We start from the raw sequence: 22,024 nt of genomic DNA on the forward strand, positions 1-22,024 counted from the left end.
TGGATGATGAATTTTTTATTTTTGGGTGAACTGTCCCTTTAAAGACAACTACAGTGGTGATTTAGTACACTGGTTCCCAACCTGTGGGTCCTGACCCCCACTATGGGCTGCCAAAGATTCACAGAGGGAAAACTTGCCATTGTCTTGTGAAGACAAATCAATGAATTTATCTTTAAAATTTAAAGTGCACTCTAAGATATAAACTTCACAGAGCTATTCACACTCTGATAAACAGCCTCATCCTGCATCAGAACAGTAGAAAAGAAAGAAGAAAAAAAAAAGAAAAAACTAAATTTGTCAAAAGAAAAGATACTAAAAATACTTAATAGGCCTATTAACCGAAGTTTCTAAGGCCTAAAAACAAAACAAAAACATAATGCATCTGTATTATAGAATTGGAGAAAATGTTCCTAAAATATCAGGAAACAAACATCTCTGATGCAATATTCACTGGAAAATATTTGCTTAAATTTCAATAAAATCTCTCATTTTAAACTTCCTGCAGTGACTGTGTTCTTTATTTTTGTTAATTGTAAAGTTAAACAGTTGTTCTGTCTGGTTATTGTTATGTATTGAATATAATATGAAACATGCTTAAATATGTCACTTAGTCAGGGGCTGGCAGTTTACTCAAAGACAGATGAAGGAAACACTGATTTAATATAGCAAGTACACTTTAAAAAGTCATTAAAAAATCAATGTTTTTTATATGGATTTGTGACAAGATGGCTGCCAGTCCTTAAAAGGAAATAGAACTGATGTGTTCTCTCTGACAGTGACATCACGTCAGGGTCAGTGACATCACAACAGAACCTTTTGCAAATAGAATTCTGAGAATTCTGGGCCTCATTCCCAAACCAACCTTTGATGAGGTAAGACCTGATTTTTTTGCTCGTGTGTTTTGGTTTTATTGAAGTGTATTCTGCTCAGAAAGGAGTAAATGTATTTTCTTTGCATCATTTTGTGAAGTAAATTAATTTTTATGAGTTGCTTTCCAAATAACATTGCAGCAAAATGTACATTTCTTTGTCTGTAATCAGAGAAATGTAACTGCAGTTTTTGTCTCACACAACACAACTTAAACTAGTAAACTTGTTTTATTTGCTGTCTAAAATGCAAAATGGACTGCATTTATAGTTTCTTCTTTATACTAGAGGAAGTTTCATGTTGAGTGAAATGAATTGAAGGAAGTTTAAGTAAATATTACTCCTTAAATTCTTATTTTAAATCCCTGTTTGCAGTTTTTCAATGATTTTCATGTTTGATTAATTAAAAATTACTAATGCTGTTCATATTAGTGCTTCTTCCAGTGTCTGACTCCACTTAGCTCACAGAATAGTCTGAAACTTGACAGACTGATATTATCAACGTATTTTAAAAATGTAGTCAACCGTGAATTTTTTGTATTATTTTTAATGACAAAATATTGTAGAATGCACCTAGTAATAATTTGTCATGCTCTTTGTTCATATGAATGTATATTTACATATTTGGCAGATTATTATTATCAGCATTATTTGTTGCATTAATAGTCCAGGTTTCAAAAATATGTGTTTATGTTAATAAATAGAATGATTTTAAATGTCCACTAATGTCACTTACATTTACACATTATTAATACTTGATTTCAGTTTAAAACCAGCTAGTCTTTAGATGAAACCTTTTGGTCTTTATATGTTTCAGTGTTTTAGAGGGATATTTTCTGGTTGACCTGCTTTTATTCTAAAACTGAATTTGAACTTGTTGATGCGCAGCGTACTGAAGGTCCAGTGTCTAAAATTTACTGGGATTTATTTGCAGATTATGGCAGACATTGAATATTTAAATTGTTTACTTGATTTGTTTATTTGATAGCATCAGTGAATGTTAATCAACATCAGTTTAAAAATACAAAATGTAAACTTGCCAGATTACAGCAAAAAGGGGTGAGAGCCCTTTGCCTCCTGAGGACACCAGACCGTCCAGCCCGTCCACCACCACACAGGCACTGGGGCAAAGGGGTGAGAGCCCTTTGTCTTGTGAGGACACCAGCCCGTCCACCACCACACAGGCACTGGGGCAAAGGAGTGAGAGCCCTTTGTCTTGTGAGGACACCAGCCTCCTCCACCACACGGGCACTGGGGCAAAGGGGTGAGAGCCCTTTGCCTCGTGAGGACACCAGCCTGTCCACCACCACACGGGCACTGGGGCAAAGGGGTGAGAGCCCTTTGTCTTGTGAGGACACCAGCCCGTCCACCACCACACAGGCACTGGGGCAAAGGAGTGAGAGCCCTTTGTCTTGTGAGGACACCAGCCTCCTCCACCACACGGGCACTGGGGCAAAGGGGTGAGAGCCCTTTGCCTCGTGAGGACACCAGCCTGTCCACCACCACACGGGCACTGGGGCAAAGGAGTGAGAGCCCTTTGTCTTGTGAGGACACCAGCCCGTCCACCACCACACGGGCACTGGGGCAAAGGGGTGAGAGCCCTTTGCCTCGTGAGGACACCAGCCTGTCCACCACCACACGGGCACCGAAGCAAAGGGGTGAGAGCCCTTTGCCTCCTGAGGACATCAGCCCGTCTACCATCGCACATGTAGACACCAGCACGTCTTGTCACACACAGGAGCAGGAAGAGCTGGTCAAGGTCCTTCTTTCCTTTGAGGAGGAGTGGACGAGTACAAAAAGGGAAAAGGATAAGCTGAGGGAAGAAGAGTTAAAAAGAGAGCAGCAGGAGGAAAACAGGTCTGAGAGGATAAGAGCTGCTCTCAAGGAGTTGGAAAAGAAGGAGCCTCCAATTTTAACTGACGAAGAAAAGCAGGAGCTGGAAAAGAGAAGGGCCATAAGAACGGCCATGATCCAGGAGCTTATCATAAAGAAGCTGATACAGAGAAGGCAGGAGGAAGAGGAGAGACGCAGACAGGAACAGGACGAGAGAACAAGGCTGGCCTGGTCCTTTGTCCTGGACTCTCTGACTCTCCTCTCTTGCCTGGTTCCTGGTTATTCACCACAGCTTTTGATCCCTGACCTTGTGATCTGTCTCAGCATTCCTGGTTTTTGCCTAAGTGTTTCATCAAAAGCTTGACAGCCTTGAACTGAAGCTTGACTTAAAATTAAATTACACAGCAAATCACAATATTAGTCAGAAAAATTGCAATTAGATATTTTCTCCAAATTGCCCAGCCCTAATCCTGACTTACATCATGTTTTATGTTTTTTCAGGTTACTGTTTTCTTCTGTACAGTCAGAGTGATATGTATTTATCCGCCATCTATAAGTGAGTATTCTACTCATTCGAAATGCAATTTTCTGAACTTTTGAAACTGTTGCAACCATTCTAATATTTTTTTCTCTAGCCTTTGGTCATCATATCCAAATTACTAATGATTGTCTATCAAAAATCGTGTATGCAAATATGTTATGAAACCACCAATAGTCATCCCTACAATAGCATCACAAGATTGATATTGAGGTATTTTGACATTTGATTTTGTCTAGTGCTACTTTATATAGTAGTAGACTTTATTTCTGTCCAACCTCTGATCTCAGACTGCTGTGATTTTCAGACTCTTCATTGGGATCAACCCAGAGAGAGGAACTATGGCCAGCCGGGGCAAGGTTGTCTTCAAGAGGACAGGGAGAGATGTTCAGAAGAAGTCTGTCACAGTCAATCCCTGTGTCCACTCTTCTATAGAACTTCATAGACTTTGATTGGAATTTCATATAGGTCAGTGAAAGCTCTCTACCCAGGCACTTGACATCAACGCAGCCATAATTATTTCCCATTGTTTGTCTTAAGTTATGTGTTCTTATTCTCCTGTCCACTAAATTTGCTATATTTCACTTCAAAAATGTGCATATTTATACTGCAGAACTACTATTATTTTAACAAGAAGGGATCCTGTTACTTGTCCCAGGACAAGAGTGCTCTTGTATGTTCAGTGTTGTTGGTCAGCAGAATCTGATCAGTTCTATTGTAAGTGGACTCAAGGCCTTCTCTTTATGTTTTAAGATACCTGTTTAAGTTAATTTGAAAACACTTGCTTTGAAATGAGTTATGCTAAAACTGTTGAGTAAGAATTTGTGTAGTGTATTTCACTTTTGCAAAAATTTTGATTATCAAACACTGTTAAAATTTGAACATGTGTGTGTGAGCTGTTGTTTGTGAGGTATAGGCACTGGGAGCCCTGTGATTTCATAGCATATATAAGTGACATATATGAAATAAATGTGTGCAATAGGCAATATAGGTAGAAGTATTTAGTTAAAAATATTGTTAAAAATATTTGATTTTGTCCATATCACCCAGTCCTAGTTTTAAGGAATGATGTATCTTGTCAATGTGTTGTGAAATGTATTGTATTATAGGGATTTCTCTGATTGAAGCACTCTAATTTTGTGTAAAAGATCACTGGCTAGATTTTCCATCATTTAGATTATAATAAAAAAAATCCACATTTTTATTATTTTTCAATCTCACTGACAAAGTGTGCATTTTGTATCAAAAAGGCAGTGATACTCACAGTAGTTAGATACATCATTCCCCAAAGTTTATTAGAAAGTTTATTAGTGTTACCACATTTGATTAACGAATATACTGCCTTGTTCTGTCAAGCATACTTGAAATTTCCAACTGTATTGGAAAAAACTGTTTGTTTGTATCAACAAATGAAGTATTTCTGTTGGTGCTGCCTTTTAAAAAATAAATGCTGGGTTACATCATTTGTCATATTTTCTAAGTTTCTTCTTTTACATAGAATTTATTTTTATTACTGCATTTTAGTTAAAGTCATTCAGTATATGTTCAATATATCACATTAAAATTGCTAGTCAGGGTCACAGTTAAGGCAATGTTTACTTCATAATGATTGACTGTTATCAATACCGCCAGTAATATGCTCTTTTTTAGAAAAATTACTACATGGTACTGTATTTGGGATCATGGTGAAATTCCATTACTATTTTGGAAAAAAAATATTGTAGACCCTGCCACAAGTATACTGTAAATTCAACAAAATACAGAACTATACTGTGTTTCAGTGCATGGTATTATAACAGTAATAAAATGCAAATCTGTTTACAGTAAGCAAACTAGAAAAAAAATAATTTACTGGCAACCCTGCTGCCAGTAGTTTACTGTCAATCTACATGACAAATTTTTACAGTGTAGTAGAGCTGCACAATTAATCACAATCACAATAAAATCACAATATAGCCAAGTGCAAAATCCAAATTGCAGAACCAGAACAAAATCACAATCATTTGAAAAGGAAAAATGTGTGAGAAGACAGGATTTTAATGAGGTAGTGTAGAGCTGCAGAGATGAACTGAACTAAAAATCTTCTCCAGTTTGTTTGGTTTAGACCTCAATAAATATATCATCACTTTTTTTCAGTGAATATGAAAATTGTGATGCAAAACTCATCATTTCCGCTAATCATATCACATATTGCAAATTCAGTCAAAATAATTGTAGTTTGACTTTTTTGCCACATCATGCAGCCCTTGTAGGCGACTGAAACACTTCTGATGTCAGGTGGTACAGCTGATAAAAATAAAATACTAACCCCTAGAAATACTGTAAAAACAGTAAAATTATATTTTATCATAAATGCATCAACTTCCTAGTAAACTTACTTCATTAGAGATTCTTGACTAAAAAAACAAAACCAAAAAAAAACCCCAAACACTTTTTTGTGTTTGAAATAATACTGCAATAATTCATCATTTTCCTGTCATTACTGTCAGGTGGTTCAACTGATCACAGTCAGGTTGTGAGACCAGGTCAAATATTTCATATATAACTTAAACCAATACATAACAGGTTAAAGTGAACAAATTATTGATAACTATGATCTTAATAGCTGTTGTACTGATACATTCATTTACATGTTTGTATAATTATTTGGGTATTTATATGTAAAATTGGATGATAAAAATTCTAAATACTTGGCCAATAGAACAGACAAATACTTGATGGCTGTAATTTAATGTAATGTTTATCCGCCTCAAACTTAATGTACCCACAGGTGCTGTTAGCTTAGCTGTTAGCCACCTAGCAATGGACGCATTGTTTGTATTTGTGTCCATTCAGCCTCCGACTTACCTCAAAACTTCAGTTTTTGTTGTTGTTTCCATCCATTTGGTCTCATTTTCCCTCTTGTACTCCACATGTCTTCATTAAACAGGTATTATCCACTCAATTTGCAACATTTTCGGATGTGTCCTCTGATCACGTCTGGGTGCCGGGGAACTTTTCCGCCGTTTAATTTTTTTGACTGAACTTGAGAGTGACAGAAATGAGGAAATAATACTTGGTTTTCGCTGCAGAACCAATATACAACCAATAAATCAATATACAACTTCATAAAAATAGTTTTCACTGTGTCACCTTCAAAATAAGAGTCCCAACCTCCGTCTCTGCCAGCAGGTTGACAGTCGCATCAAAATATGAAAAGTTTATCGATCTTCAAAGGAACTGGAGAAAATTGTATGATCTTCAAGAATCATTTCATCATGCATTTTTCTTTTTCATTTTTATTTTTAGGGACTTTGAAGGCAGCACAGTGGAAAAAATAACTGATGATTCAGCTGCAAACAAAATCAGAATACTAAGTTTTATATTCAATTTGCACTCAAAATAAAATAAAAATTACAAATCAATCTTGAATCTTTTTTAATATCCACGACATACACAGTGAACCAGAGCAGCCTGTAGGGGGCGTTGCTCTACTGGTGTCTTTAAAGACAACACGTCCTCAAGCAGGATTCAATCCAACACTGAGTTGAACTTAAATCTTAGCAGGTCATCCTCTTGAACTGTCTCTCTGCATCAACTTCAGCTCAAAACTAACCCAAGGACTGAACCTGCTTCCTCAGATCTTGAAAACAGTGATCTGCCTTCCTAAGTCAATGAAATAGAGATACATGAAGACTCTTTATTAGAGCTTTTCACTCTTTCCTTTGGAAATGGGTCTCCAAACTAAGCCAAGGATCAAACCAGGGTCCTCGAACTTTGAAGTAGTGATCTATCTACCTAAGGCAATGAATCACAGATACCCCAAGCCTCTTTCTGAGAACCTTTCAGTCTTTCTGTTGTTTTGATGAAACCTGGGGCCTCAAAACCACTGAGTGGTGATTTTACTTCTTAAGCCAATTAACCAGAGACACTGGCAAGCTCTTTCTTACAGTGTTTTACTCTTTCCTTTGGAAACAGGTCTCAAAATCAAACCAAGGTTAAAACCTGAGTCCTCCAAACATTGATCTAACTTCTGAAGGCAATGAATCAGAGAATCCTACAAAAGAAGCTGCACCTCCCCAAATATAGACATCCAATAGATTTTTATAACTTTTATTAAATGTTTGATCTGTGAATAAATATCTGAAGTGCTTGCAACAGTCAGTGACCGATGGCCATGAGCTGAAGCAGCATAACCATACATGAAGAAGAAACAGAATGACACCAAACACGTTACATTCAGAATACTTCCATCACAGCTGCAAGCTGCATACAAACCTCTGGGAAAAACTACATATCTGCACAACTTCTCAAATATGACAGAATCTTCTGCACATTACAGTTTTTTTTAAAGAAAAACAATATAAATATAAAACTCCTTCAGTTTTTGTTTTTAGTGTTTCAGGTCTGAGCTGTTTGTATCTGACATCCTGATCCCAGACAGATTTTTTTCTGACAGGAAACTGCTGCTATATATTATATTGCATTGTATTATATTATATTATATTATATTAGCCAGCAGTTAGGTCCTCTCAGTATTCAAATCTTGCTGTACTGTTGCACACAGTGTTCTTTGCAGTTAAAACCTCATAAAGAGACAATTACACCTGAAGCAGCTCAAGGTTTGAAATTATTAACAGTTTAAAATGACTGTCTGTCTCTCTCAAATCTCAATCAAAAATTCAAACCTTGATCTGCTTCAGGTTAAATTCTCTCTTTCTTTTGGTTCTTGCATTATTCAAATTTCTCTGTGCTGTAACATACAGGTGATTGGCCAGTTTCATCAACCTGAGGCTGGTCCTGTCTTCTGATTGGTGGATTGATCTAAAGCTGTTTTTTCACTGTTAAAACCTCATACAGAGAGAATTACAAATGAAGCAGCTCAAAGTGTGAAGTTATTAACAGTTTAAAAACACTGCCTGTATGTCTCTGTCTCTGTCTGTGTCTTTCTGTGTCCAACTTGGACATTTTAGACAGCAGTCTTTTTTAACTGTTAATAAATTCAAAGTTTGAGCTGGTTAATGTTAAATTCATTCATTCATTCATGAAATGTCCATCTCGTCTACACAGTGGATACATGTCCACTCACAGTTGCTGGGCAGAAATTGACGAGGCTGATTGTGATTGGCTTAATTGAATGTCTAGCTCTAAGTCTAATATCCATGTCTGCCTACTGATATTTTTAATGTCAGCCATATTGTTCTTCTGTCCCACTTACTCACACAACTTCTCATACACACACACACACACACACACACAAAAGCTGTTCTTTGTGTCTGTAAGGAGACTTTTATTGACACACACTCTCACCCATATACATACAAACACGCATGATAATGCATGCACATACACAAAGACACACACACTTGCATACATACACACATGTGTGTAATAGCGCATGCTTGTGCACACACACAGACACACGCAGCCTCAATGATACATCTATATGGGGTAAGGTTACTGTCAGGTTTAACTCTTTAAGTCAAATCATGCATAGATTATGTAGTGTATATTTTCTCTGTGAGAATACTCATAAAGTTACAACTTTACTAAATTACAAATACGAATTGCAGTTTTATGGGTGGGTTTTCTTCATTATGGATACAAATCTGACAACCGTGAAACTACTGTCAAAACTACCTCACGAGCTCGTCACAGGCATTATGTATCGAGTGGAAGATAACATCGATTCTACAAACTGCGCATGCCTGGAAGATTAAAAAGCTCTGTTAATTGTTTGAATGCTGTCAGAAAATTACTGATTGTTCGGTGATTTTATGAACATACAGCTCAGTTACTTTTCATTTTTAATGTCTTCCCTCAGTTTATAAGCTATATTGCTCATAAACAACCTTGCTAGGACAATAATTAGCTTTAGAGTGGAGCTTATTAATCTTTCACAGTGGTGGTGAAGTCAAGAGCAGAATAAAGGTTAATTTGTCAGTTGAGTGTGCAGAGATGCCACCAAAACATTTGAAAATGGATGTTTAAAAAAAGTACTGAATTGAGTACTCTACTGTACTCTACTACTATCAATTTAATGGCACAGATATTATAATTTTTTAAACAATACCCAGCCACTATACTACCCCAGCACCTCTGACATGTCTATACTGCCCAGCTATGAAATTACACAGAAGGCTTTAACTTTTATACAAACATGAAAACATTCTCTATCAGCATCAGCCCTTATTGACTGTCTACACTCGTACCACAGATGCCTACAGCATCACATCCTGATTGAACCTCTGCTCTGTCACGTCTCCATCGTGGTTCACATCTCCAATAGGGTTATTTTGCATTTTTTAGGACTTAAAAATATACTGAAAGCATGTTTGCAGCACATTTATCATTGATGTTGTAAAATATACCTTGAAGCTGTATTTAACTTGTTTTGATTATGCTTCTTTTCTCTGATATTCTGTATGTATTTCTTGTACAGTGTGTACAATATTACCAGAGACTTAACAGACGCAAGAAAGAACAAAATAGTTTTGCCATATATATGTAAAGAGTAACAAATCAAATGCATTGTCAAACTTAAAATTTATGTTGACTGTTAATAGATGCTGGTTATTATATAAATTTAAAAGTGAATTTTACACTTTGCAAGCTGCTCCTGCAAAAAGCTCATCATGACAGCAGATCTCAAAAGAGCCAGAATTTGACATAGTTCCATCTGGTGGACACTGGGGGTTTTACAGCAAGTGCAGATACTATATATCAGTGATGAATGTTTTGTGTGTTTTATCACTGGGTGTGGGCCTGTATCCACTGACAGAACCTGCGTGAGTATTTGGGAGGGCTGACAGTGGAGAAGGCCCTGCCTGGGAAGCGGAGGCTCTTCCACAGGTTCTCCAGTCTTTTCTTCCAACCGTACACAGTAAAAATGTCTATAATGCCCACAAAGTAGCGACTGTGTGAGCCGTCTACGACGTGAATGGCGTTTTTGCAGTTAGGGAGCAGCCTCCGATGATGCTCATGGAATTCCTGCAGTTCGGAGTCAGTTCTGGTTACTTTCTCATGGCCTTCTATCTCCTGCAGGGGGATCTCTTCCACAGAGCCCTCAGCTGCTGCTTGGTCTGTGTCTGGTACCACCTCACTCCTGGTGGTCCCTTCCAGTAGTGGAACAGCTGGGGGGTGTGGCTCTGTGGGACTATCATCAAAGTCCAGAGACCTGTGGGACAGACGAAAAAGAATTCCCAGAAAACAATCGGGAGGTGTTCATCAAGACACTGATGTCAAAAAACAAAGACAACTGAAATGTAGACAAAACTGTGATACTGAGCATTATTACAGAATTATTACAGCAGGAACTAGAAGAGTGCATTCAGTAGAGTGCAGATCTCTGCCAGGCAACAGATGGTGAAGCACCTACTGCAATGCCACCACAACTTCCAGTTGCAACCAGCAAAGTTTATTCATACAGTGAAACATCATGTGTTTTTAAGAAGCATAGTGTAATGGTATTGGTAATGGTATATACTGACCACCCTGGATTCACTGTATAAGAAATGATTAACTTCTCAATTTAAATATTGTTATTTATTTAGAATATTACGAGCAACCAGGTGGCTTTACAATAATGTAACAGGCCTGTAGGAGAATTTTGCTGGTCTGGAAATCTACTACTCTGTTCTACTATCTTCTGTTGCATGGCTGGGGGACGAAGTGTTTAAATTTTCTCCGCAACATGGTTGATCCATTATGCGTCATAAACCAGTATAAATGAGTGTATTCTGAACATGTTATAGGAAATGTACAGTGTGTGGGCTTGAAAAAAAAACCCTTGCATCATTCCTTTAATTAAAAAAAAGAAAAGAAAAAGAAATCCACATTTTTAAAGAAACTCACAAAAACTGAAATTTTAAATAGTTTACATTAGCGTGTCATAGTGTAAGATTTTCTGTTCAGAAGGTTTGTGTTTGGGCAAAGAGCTGGTTAGACCACTTGAATCTAATTCCAACAAGTAACCACTATCGTGTTCAATTTTTCACATTTATAACAAACCAAATTTTTCCAAACATCGACTGAGAATTAAGTTTATTCATTCTGTTGTTGATGACTTGCAGCCCCTACCGGCCAGTTAAGAGGAGTGAAGAGTCAGCAATCGGTATAAAACAGAGCAGTCAGTAAAATGGGTTTTTACAAAAATTGTGCATCATCGCCATGACAAGAAGTCTCTGAGCATACAGTCATAAATGGACACAAAAATAGGCTGAGGAGTCCAATAGTATGAGAGCAACTCTCACACACACACAATATATGATCTCCCCCAAGTTACACCATAATAAAATCTACAAGTGACAAATGAAATGATCCATGCGGTCACTGAGCAAGTCCTTAGTTTTTGTCCTCTGGGACTTCGTCTGAGCCATGAACTCCCCACATACAGACAAATGATTAGATCCCAGAGAGGGGAATGTTTTGGGTCACTGTTACACCCCACCAACACTCTCACCATGTCACAGTCCATGGCTCCATCAGAGCAGTGGAACAGTGAAGCTTCCTGTGTGACTGGACTGTACTAACGCTCAGAACTGCTGTCAGCAGTCTGGATGAGACAGAGGCTGTATCCTCGTGCACCAGGGTGAGTCACAACAATGACAAACCCTGGCTCACAACTTAGACAGCTAATGTTGCAAAAGGAATAAGTGTGTGAATGGGGGACAGGGACAGGTGAGAAATCCACCTACCCCTCCTCAGCAGGGGCCTGGGCCTTTACACCACTGCCCACCTCAGAGCCCCTTTTTTCCTCTACCACAAAGGCCCTGTTAACACCTGGTATTAACATGCGTCTTAGGTGGACAGCTCTTAGTACATTAATTCACACCTGGGATTAGAATGCGTCTCCACATGCGTCTCAAGTGACCTCTTGTGATCGGATTTCATCTCCCCGTCCTTTACACAAATAGACATGTAGCTGCATCATTTCTATTTGCAAACCAAATGCACTGTTTTTAACCAGCAGCCAAAGTTGCTAAATCAAACTCAATGTGCTGCTCACTGAGAACTGAATCCAGAGAATATAATGTAGCATGTATACTTGTACCTGTACATTTGTGGAAAGTGTCATGTGTGTAACTGTATGGTTAATTTGTGTGTAAATCTCTCGAAAGGACATGCCCAAGGATGCAAAATGAATTTCAGTGTGTCCTAACAATAATAAGTTAATAATAAGTCATATTTGCAGCTGGGACACACAGACACTATGTTTTACACAAAGAAAAAAATAATTGAATGCATAACATTTGCTGAATTTAGAAGAAGGCCCAAATAATTTAAGAAATTGTTGTAGACAGCATTTCACAAAGTTTATGAGGTTTCGCCTAACTCAACAACTCACAAAAATGTATGAATTTTAATGGAAGTCTGGAGATTCTCTGCATGGGCCAAAAAGAAGTAGCCTAGCCTATATTGATTACTGTCAACTTGACGTGTTTATTGTCAATGAATGTTGCCTTTTGTTGTAAATTTAGTTGAAATGGAGAAATTAAATGAAACGGTGCGTTCAAAAATTTATGGCAGCTGCTAAATGCTGACACTGACTCTTCTTATGCTCCACCCATAGATACTACATGTTATATTAAGGTAAAGTGTACATCTTAATCAATTCATTACATTAAGTCTTCTGGATATGATCTCATTACACATTTCTCATACTTCATATTTTGCATTTTCCTGCACAAACTGATCAGCTCTTTAAGTAAAGAAATGCTACCAAAAATAAACAAACAAAATATTAATGCTTCTTGACTTGCAGTATTTGTTTTTTGTATTTTTAAATTTATTTTATCTTTCCTTATTTTCTGTATGTTTATTGTTACGCACCAAAACACCAAGACAAATTCCTTGTAGCCAGTAAAGACCTACTTGGCAGTACATTTAAATTTGGATTTTGAGATTTATTGGAAGAATTGATAAATGAGCCATGGCCTATAGTTTTAATGACTGTATTTTCTATTCATTATTAATCACTTTCTGGTGGGTTAATTTCACTATATACTGGTAACCATCACCTGAAGAGGATGCAGACTTTTTGGCTGAGACATGCAGCTTTAGATCTTGGTGTTGTAGCACAGTGTCATGTACTGTATGGAGCCGTCATGTGCATATTTAAGACTCTTTTACAGGGCTCCCATTTCCAAATGGGTCAGCTTGAAATATTAAAATGTCCAGAGAAGGAACATTTCGGGTATCTGCCACTGCTATCACAGTAAATGGCATGTGCCATGCGAAAATGGAAAGCTTGACAGTTGTAGCTTCCTAGCTCTTGCTCCACAGTTTGCACACAGACGTGGGAGTGGTTCTGATCTTATCACATAACTGTCAGCAAGAAGAGGAATGAAGTTATGTCCTTTAACTGGAAATTCAGTTTAAGAAAGCTGCTCATGTGTTCAGTTTCTTTCACTGGACCAACAAAGGATGAAACAGACATTTTGTTTTGCACTTGTTAAAAGCTGTATGAAACCTACTTTGTGGCGCGAATGACGAGGTTTGCCAAAGAGCGTTTCCCATCGAGCTCATCTTGGTGCAGGGGCTGATGGGCCAGCAGCAGGCTGTAGTCCAGCACATTCAGCTGTTGAAGGAAGGCGGCGTCCACTTTCACTTGATGGGCAAACCAGGACTTCTCTCGATCTGCAGCAACACCACAGACATTTCCATCTAGTATGCCTTTATGCTCACCAACCACACATGGCTCATTTTTTCATGAAACAGTTAAAGGTAGAGTCAGTAGGTGTTTGTAAATGTATCATGTTTTAGGTTGGTTGGAAGGATATATAGGCAGAGGACTGGGTCTCTGTAGATTCAGTCACCACTACACACTTCTAGTGGGTCATAAGTGATGATTGGGATTATGTACATTCATTCATTCTGCCAGCCAGATTTTACAAATTCCTACAACTAAGACAATACCTGCAGAAACATAAGGAATGGGAGCATATTTGTAATGCACCATCCAAATTAGAGGAACTGTTGATGTCATTTACAGGGGAAGAGACAAAAAGGGGGTTATACTGTAAGAAAAATGTATAAAGCACAACAACATGAATCTAATGACAATAATATGGATGTCAAAATGGGAAATGGCAGCAAACATTATAATAATGGATGAAAAATGGGAGGATATATTTGTATAAGTCAGGCATAAACTAAAACACCATCAGTCACTTCAAAATATAGTAATACATCAGAACTATGTTTGTGGGGCTGTGGATTGGTGGGGGACTTGAGAAAGATTAAAAAGATTGATGATAACTTTGCTCTGGGACCTGCTCTTTATATACTGGAGATACTCCCAGATACTATGACAGGGATTTGATTTCTTTATTAAGAACTCTGCTCTTAATGGCAAAGAAAATGATAATGGCTCCCTGGTTGAAGCCACAGCAACCCAACATATCGCAATGGAGAGAGAAGGTAGAAAAGGTCTTCATCATGGAGAAAATCACAACTGAAAACAGACAGGCTGGTTGAAAGGTGCTCACCTTTAACACAGGTAATGCCAGATTTCTAATCACCTCTTCTTTTCTTTTTCTCTATTCTTATATCTATTTCTTTTATTGTTTTTTAATTTTTATTAGATTCTTATTACAGGTACGCTTGTTTTTTTCTTTTTCAATAATTTTTTTTTTTAGCTATTTCTCAGGGGAAAGCCACAAAGTAATGTTTAGTGAATACTGTAATTATTGGACTGCTAACTCAAGGGTGCTACAGGTTTATTTACCACCCAAGTTTTTACTGCCAGTGCAGAAGAATAATTGCATAACAACACTCAGAACAGTCATGAAAAGTGTATGAACTTGAAACAAGTCTATTTGTATATGCATCTCCTGGTTATATGTTCTTTGTGTTTTATGTGTGAATAAAAGATGAGTTCCCAAAAAATAAAGGGATTATGTAATATCCTATATATTGTTTATTCTTAGAAACATGTTGCAGATTGTACCTTTAACTTGCATTGCTCAACAGCATCATTCATAAGACTGCAGAAACAAGTAGAGTAATAAGTGTAGGGGAGAGGACACTGACCTAAGACGATGGACTGTCCTTCAAAGTTGTTGTCCTTCAGCACTTTGATTATTTGTTTCCCTCCTGTGTCAGGGTTGGTCCATCTGCCCACCTCACAGCCTTTAATGTCATATCTGTGCAACGCAAACACAGCTTTCATACAAACATAAAATATATCAGAAATCCACACAAGAAAACATGGAGAGAACAGATACTGTACCTAATATTGATCCTCTCATCGGGATAAAACACACTCTGCATGATGATGAAGTACTTCTGGAGAGCAGACAGACAAAACTGCACTGTAAGCACTGGTACTGTATGGTTAGACCTACTATACATTATTACGTTGATTATATACCTTTATACTTTGATCAGGAATAACAATCCTGTGGACACCTGGAAAGTGGAAAAAGGATGTACATTAATAAATCATATGTGATATTTGTTTGTCTATTGATAGGTGCCTTGAAAACACTACAATCAACAATGTCTGCTCCTTCATGCAGGTCAAGTTGTCACTTTTTATAGAAACAGATATAGAAACAGGTCAACTGAATCAGGATGTACATAGCAGTTGGGGTGTTGCTAGAGTCTAAATAGCTGCACTGGAGATGAAAATAGAATAAAATGACATAAAATGATATAAAATGACAAAATAAAATTACATAAAATAAAATAAAATAAAATAAAATAAAATAAAATAAAATAAAATAAAATAAAATAAAATGACAAAATGACATAAAATAAAATAAAATGATATAAAATAAAATAAAATAAAATGCTCCTCTTACCTAGAAACCTCACCATCAGTGAATGAGGGTATTTCTCCAGGTGGTCCGTGTAGGCCTGCAGATTGGACAGCAGAAACTTGATCTCTCGCCTGCTCTGAGTCTTTAGGAAGAACCTCTTGTCATTCCTAAAAACAAGAATAGCCTTAATTACGCCAAAAAGAGTGAATCCTTCTCAATTTTCAATGCCAGTGTTTTCAAAATTCTAGCTGGGCTGATTAAGGTTAAAAAAAAGGACATGATTATGGTTCATAAAAAAAAATCAAACAGTCCTTCTACTGGAACAAAGCAGTGTGTCATTATCCTTTTAAATCAGTGTGTTTTCCTTCCAGCCTTAAATAAATGTGTCCAAGATGTGTGCTGATATTTTTGAATTCATTTATGCCTTTTCTACCGTATTAAATATGTTGTTCTACCTTAAAATATGGCCTGATGTGATGATTTTCTCTATCCACTCTTTTTAGTTGCTGAACAACCAGGTAGTGGTGAAATTATTTATTTATTTTATATATTTAACAGCATTTGAGCTTCTCATCCTGATAGGATGACAGATTGGAGCAAACCAAATAAAGGGTAGGCTTGTATGGGACAATCTGGGACCTGTTACCAAAGCTGACAGGTAATCTAACATTCTGAAATTAAAAAATAAACATTTCTATTCTGCCCCTTAGCTCCTGAAATCTCTATGTGAGGCTGAGATCAGGTAAGGGGTCAGTTCACAGAAGGTTCCTGTGTGTAGCAAAGGATTCTGCTCACGTGACGAAGAAATCAGCCTTGCTCTTGGAGTTGCTGACAAACTGGAGGTAGCAGCCTCCTGAGCAGAGGGAGTTCATATATTCCTCCTCTGTGATGTCCAGTGAACGCCTCAGCTTAGCAAACACTGGTGCTGCAAACGTCTGCATCTCAAACCCCTGCAAGGAAACGATTATAGAAGCATTTCAAATGTCGTAGTACTTTAACTTGTTAATCGGGAGCTCCTAGAACAACAAAATACAAATATGAATGGTGGAGAACTGTCGCATAGACCTATGTGATCATAATCGACAGCTTTATCTAAGACGGCATAAAAATTCCTTTATTATAATAACAGAAATGACTACTTACCTCGTGGCCTTGAGTTTCCTCTGCTTTGAAATGTTCAGCTGTGAGTGTGTCCTGTGCAAAAATGAAATGTTTATGAGTAATTCTGTCTTCATGTTTCATGTTTCAAATCAAAAGCCAGCGCGATGGCAAAAAAAGATCCTGTAAGACATTATGAGAGACTTTCTCAAAATAATGACTTAGTATCTCAAAATAATGACATCCTAAGTCACTATTTTGAGAGTTTTTTATTATAATGATTTACAGAATATGTTAAAAAAAAAAAAAAAAAGGACTTGGACCTCCATGGTAATCAGAATCATGTAATCAGAAGACTCCTCACCTGGTCTGGTGTGTCCATACTGGTCTGAATGGAAGCGTGCAGGCCACCTTTCATCATGGCTGTCAGTTGGTAGAACTCGTGCTCTTGGTTGATCTCAAACACCCCGAGCATCCTCCATCGCTGTCTCAAATGCCACCACCGTCTTCGCCGCTGGGCGGAGGCGCCAGCAGCTTTTTTGCGTGCCATCTTTGACACCAGGTGCAAATCAGATGGAACAAGTTAAAGAAAGGCATTCGTCTCAGGCATTTTCCAAAGTATATGATCTTGTGCCAAGACGAAAAACATTTCAAAACTAAAAAATAATCGTTGCTACTACTACTACTACGTTTAAGGCCCTGATGTCAGTGTAGAGTGTGGGATCTGCTTGGAGTATAACAATGGTCTCCATTTTAATGTTTCCTCTTTGTGCCATTTGCAGACAGAACAATAAGAACACTTAAACAACGTTGTAAATAATTTTTGATAATGGAAAAAAGTCCTATACAACAGATCTTCCAAATTCTACATTTATGAAGAATATAATGTTGAGTTTTTGTTGACATTATCATAGAGATAATTACCTCTGCAAGGTGTAAGCCTGGAGGGGATTATGCGATAGTTTCCATGTGTGCACGCATGATCAACAGACCTGCATCTTGTTCAGAGCTAATCTCAAATATTACTAGACTGATCTTTTTTGTGTGTGTGTACTTTCATGACTGTATGCCGAAGGATCTCTGTGATGTAGAAGTCCTGAAAACTTTTTTTTTAAAGACTTTTATGCCTTTTTTTTTTTTATGGCCGTAGGCATTATGTCTTCAGGTCATCTCATTCTTGTCAACAGAATATCTCAAGAACACCTTGAAGGAATTTCTTCAAACTTGACACAAACGTATACTTGGACTCAAAGACGAACAGATAAAATTTTTATCAAAGGTCAAGTTCATTGTGACCTCACATCTGTCCCATTCTTGTGAACATTATATTATTATTAGGTTAAATCAGTCTGGACAGACGTACTAATTCTAGTAATTCTATTTTTTGACTGCTTGTTTTTTTCAGCTTTTTCTTAATATATATTTTTGGGCCTTTTTATGCCTTTACTTAGATAGAACAGCTGAAAGTATGACAGGAAAGGGAGAAAAAGAGTAAAGGGATGACATGCATGTTGGAATTGAACCCAGAGCTGCTGCAGAGAACACAGCCCGGGGGTCATGTTAATGTCAGCAGAACTTTGCAAATCACAACTGGTTGCATCTGGAACTTGTGCTGACATTGCAGCAGGTACTTCATCTGCTTCCTGGTGGGGATCTGGACTCTACTAAGTGACCTCTTGTAGTTTTAATTCTACTTCTTGTAGAAGGTTTGGGAAGCGTGAGAGCGTGTTGGCAACCCTTTATATTATAATGTTAACTAAAATTGTGAAATTATGTTATTACTGTCTATAAGTATCCAGGCACCACTACAGTCACGATTTTGGATAGGCAACAAGTTTCAGAGCATCAGAGATGCAGAGCATCCCTGTAACCATGGTAACCCACTCTCACTCCTGCCTGCATGCACACAGTGTGAGAGGAGAGGAAGAGATGCTGTGCTGCTGAAAAAAGACCTGCAGATTATTCTGAGCAGCACGCATGGGAATAAATTACAGTATAGTAGATTTGTGTATATTTCTCACTCCACCCCGATAGTCTGAATAACTAAAAGTCGCATTCAGGTCTGAAAAGTCACTGTATGTGTTTGTGAAAATCTTAGCGGTGAAAGAAAAAAAACAACAACTGTGTCTAGGCGATTGCCCCCTTTGTGTGCCCCCAAAGTGCTCTCTTGGATGCCCATATGGTAGATAAAACACGATAAAGTGCCCTCTAGGATGGCCCAGTGTCCAAGAAAACATAATAAAGTGCCCACTGCAGAGGATAGATTGCCCTTCTAATCCAAAAAACATGATGAAGTGCCCTCTATGGTGCCCTTCCAGGGGAGAAAATGTGATGCAGTGCCATATAGGCTACATCCTAGATAAAAGGTTAAATAGTTAATAGTTCCCTGTGTTTTTTATTATAAAGGTATAGCAGTTGTTGTACTTAATGTAAACCCAGCATTGAAACTTGTGCCCTTCCACATTTATCTGTTGCCCTTCTTATTTTTTTGCCCCTGCCCCTCAAACAGCCTGAGTCAGCCACTGTCAGTAGTCGCTCCTTAAACACGCCCCTGCTCCCACTACAGTGACATCAGAAACACGTTATTCCTGACATCGCAGCTGCTGGTGTTTCAGTCCCTCACACACTCTGCCATAAGGGTGCGTTCAGCTGTTCCTGGGCGTGCTGAACCCAGAGTGGAAGCACATTTATGGACATCCTGAACAAGCTTGTGTCATCTCATGCGGTTTTTCCGTTCAGGGTTCCAAAAACTTTATGACAATATATAAATTTTGTAAATGTCTTGTTTTCCAAGTTGAAACTGGCCATTTAAAGTGTCTGATTCTCATAGAGCATGTGTTTAGCATCGCAGTCAAAAGTTAGATTTCCATATGTGATAGTACAGACAAACAAAACATGAACCAAAGATAAAGATGACAACTCACTCTGTTAGAGCATGATACTATTCCAGATAACACCTATATATAGGATGGTATACCTAAGAGAGCAGGCTCATAAGCTCATCAGGCAACAATATTTGATTAGTTTTGTTTCTAGATGATGCTGAAAAGCTACATCACACATTAAGTATATATTCAGATGGTTCTTACCTGGAGTTCTTGCCTGGACTACACCGTAGATCACAGAAGATGGATCAGACAACTTCCCCTACAGTGTGTCTGAACTTAGCCTTGTCTTTGTGTATGAAACGTTCCCTCCCCATTCCAAATAGTACCGCATTCCAGGCAGGTTATACAAGCTCTGCAGGGTGTGTCACATGGAAATATATGGTATGTGGCGTAGGCGTCTCTTCGCCGTACTACGAGGAGGAAAACCCTGAGGAGAGGAGCCAGACTACTGCTACCATATGTTCCTGTGGTACTCAGAGACTGTGGTGTATTCTGTTCGCCACAGGGTGGTAAACTTTTCCACAGCAGCTGTTTTGACATTAAGAAGCAGTGTACACACGGGTGGAACCAATGATACCAACAAAGGTCTCGTTCCATTCAGGTTAGAGTCAGGATGCTGCTATTGCACATTTTGGCTCTGCTACATTAACTACAACAGAACCTTAATTAGTGTCACTGGTTCTTTAACTGTTAATTCCTTTCAGATATTCAGTGTTTATATTTAACAGGTGACTTGACTTTCCCTTAAAAGCTGTCCAATAAACTGCTCATGTTATCATTCAGACATGATTATTTAGGATAAGTTAGCTTTGTTTGCCAGAGTGACAACAGCAAACAGTTAAAAGAGGTGCACAGCCTAATTCTTAATCAAAAAGGATGTTATCATGAATTACTAGTTTTTTTATGTAGCACAATTTGAATGCAGCACTGGTGAACTCAAGGGGGGAGCAAGAGGGGTGATTGCTCAACTTGGTGCCCCCATGTTCTAAAAAATGACACAAAAGTGCCCTCTTTGGTGCCCCTGTGGCAGATATAATGTGATAAAGTGCCGTCTAGGGTTTAGAACTTTAATTGGGCCTGAAAAGTTGAACTCAAAAAGGCCCAAGCTGACAGAATTCTGCCTGAACCTGTCCCTCATTAGCATATTTCAGCCTGAACCCGATTACAGCCCGACATTTTTCTTAACAAGCTTCCCTCTTTGTACCAAACAGTAGGAGTCCAGTAGTGTTGTAGTAAATGATGTGATGAAATGTCATGCAGGCTGTCCTACATACTGAAGTTATATTTTAGTATGCAGTGCCTGCGAGAAAGGAAATTTTGTTCCTGTGTATGAGTTCAATGTAGAAATGCCAAATAAACAACTTGAACATGAACTGTTTAGTCTTGACTTTCCTTTGAATAGTTAAATAGTTCATTGTGTGTTTTATTACAGAGTTGTACTGGTTGTTGTACAATAAAACAATTTTAATCTAAGATCTAAATTGGAACCTTTTCACCTTGAATGCATGATGATTTTCACTGCAGTGGTGCCCCTCCATGTACAGCTGGTTCCCCTTTTTATTTATTTATTTATTTATTTTTCTGCCCCTGCCACTGGACTACAGCGTGGGTAAAAGAAATAAGGCACAAACTGAAAGGGTTGGATGTTTCTTATTGAAATAGTTGCTGGGATTGATTGAAGGCCATATGCACTCATTGTTGTGTAACCTTTGCAAAAATGATGGATTAAAGATGGTGCTCTTCCTTGGGTTCGGCAGACCAGATGAATGACATACTGGGACCCCTCTTGTTCATCATTTACCTCCTCCCTCTTGGCAGGGTCCTCCAAAATTATGGTATTCATTTTCCTTCCTACACTGATGATACACAGCTTTATGTGTCCACTAAGCCCACCTCTACTCTCCCTCCCAGCACCCCCTCTGTCTGCCTTAGGGACCTACAAACAAGGATGACAAAGAACTACTTAAAATTCAGTAGTAATAAAACTGAGCTGCTCCTCATTGATTCCAGATCCACATCCTCTGTCCTGTTTACCTCCATTACTACACACATATATAT

The 22,024-nt window shown here is 38.1% G+C and overlaps 1 protein-coding gene across 1 annotated transcript; it reads right to left on the reverse strand.

Moving 5' to 3' along the window:
• Positions 1-8,482: 8,482 nt before the first annotated feature.
• LOC146320836 (phosphatidylinositol 4-phosphate 5-kinase-like protein 1) lies at positions 8,483-20,279 on the reverse strand. The gene is made up of 10 exons (XM_084729242.1): positions 20,168-20,279; positions 17,443-17,628; positions 17,124-17,174; positions 16,776-16,930; positions 16,023-16,147; positions 15,590-15,627; positions 15,449-15,504; positions 15,250-15,362; positions 13,692-13,854; positions 8,483-10,393 (listed from the first exon to the last, which is right to left on the reverse strand). Exons 2-10 carry the CDS (start codon positions 17,626-17,628, stop codon positions 9,967-9,969), a joined length of 1,314 nt encoding a protein of 437 aa, XP_084585368.1. The 5' UTR covers positions 20,168-20,279; the 3' UTR covers positions 8,483-9,966.
• Positions 20,280-22,024: the final 1,745 nt, after the last annotated feature.

The sequence above is a fragment of the Lutjanus erythropterus genome, chromosome 10 (genome assembly GCF_056507025.1).
Source record: "Lutjanus erythropterus isolate fLutEry1 chromosome 10, fLutEry1.hap2, whole genome shotgun sequence".
NCBI lineage: Eukaryota > Metazoa > Chordata > Actinopteri > Lutjaniformes > Lutjanidae > Lutjanus > Lutjanus erythropterus.

What these genes read in the sequence shown, in the direction of transcription:
- LOC146320836 (XM_084729242.1), bottom strand. Translation starts at nt 17,628, where the DNA reads ATGGCACGCAAAAAAGCTGCTGGCGCCTCCGCCCAGCGGCGAAGACGG. An exon ending in ACTGATGGTGAGGTTTCTAG is followed by an intron (nt 15,628 to 16,022) that starts GTAAGAGGAGCA and finishes TCCACTTTCCAG; the next exon opens with GTGTCCACAGGATTGTTATT. An exon ending in CTCGTCATTCGCGCCACAAA is followed by an intron (nt 10,394 to 13,691) that starts GTAGGTTTCATA and finishes TCTGTCCCACAG; the next exon opens with GTCTCTGGACTTTGATGATA.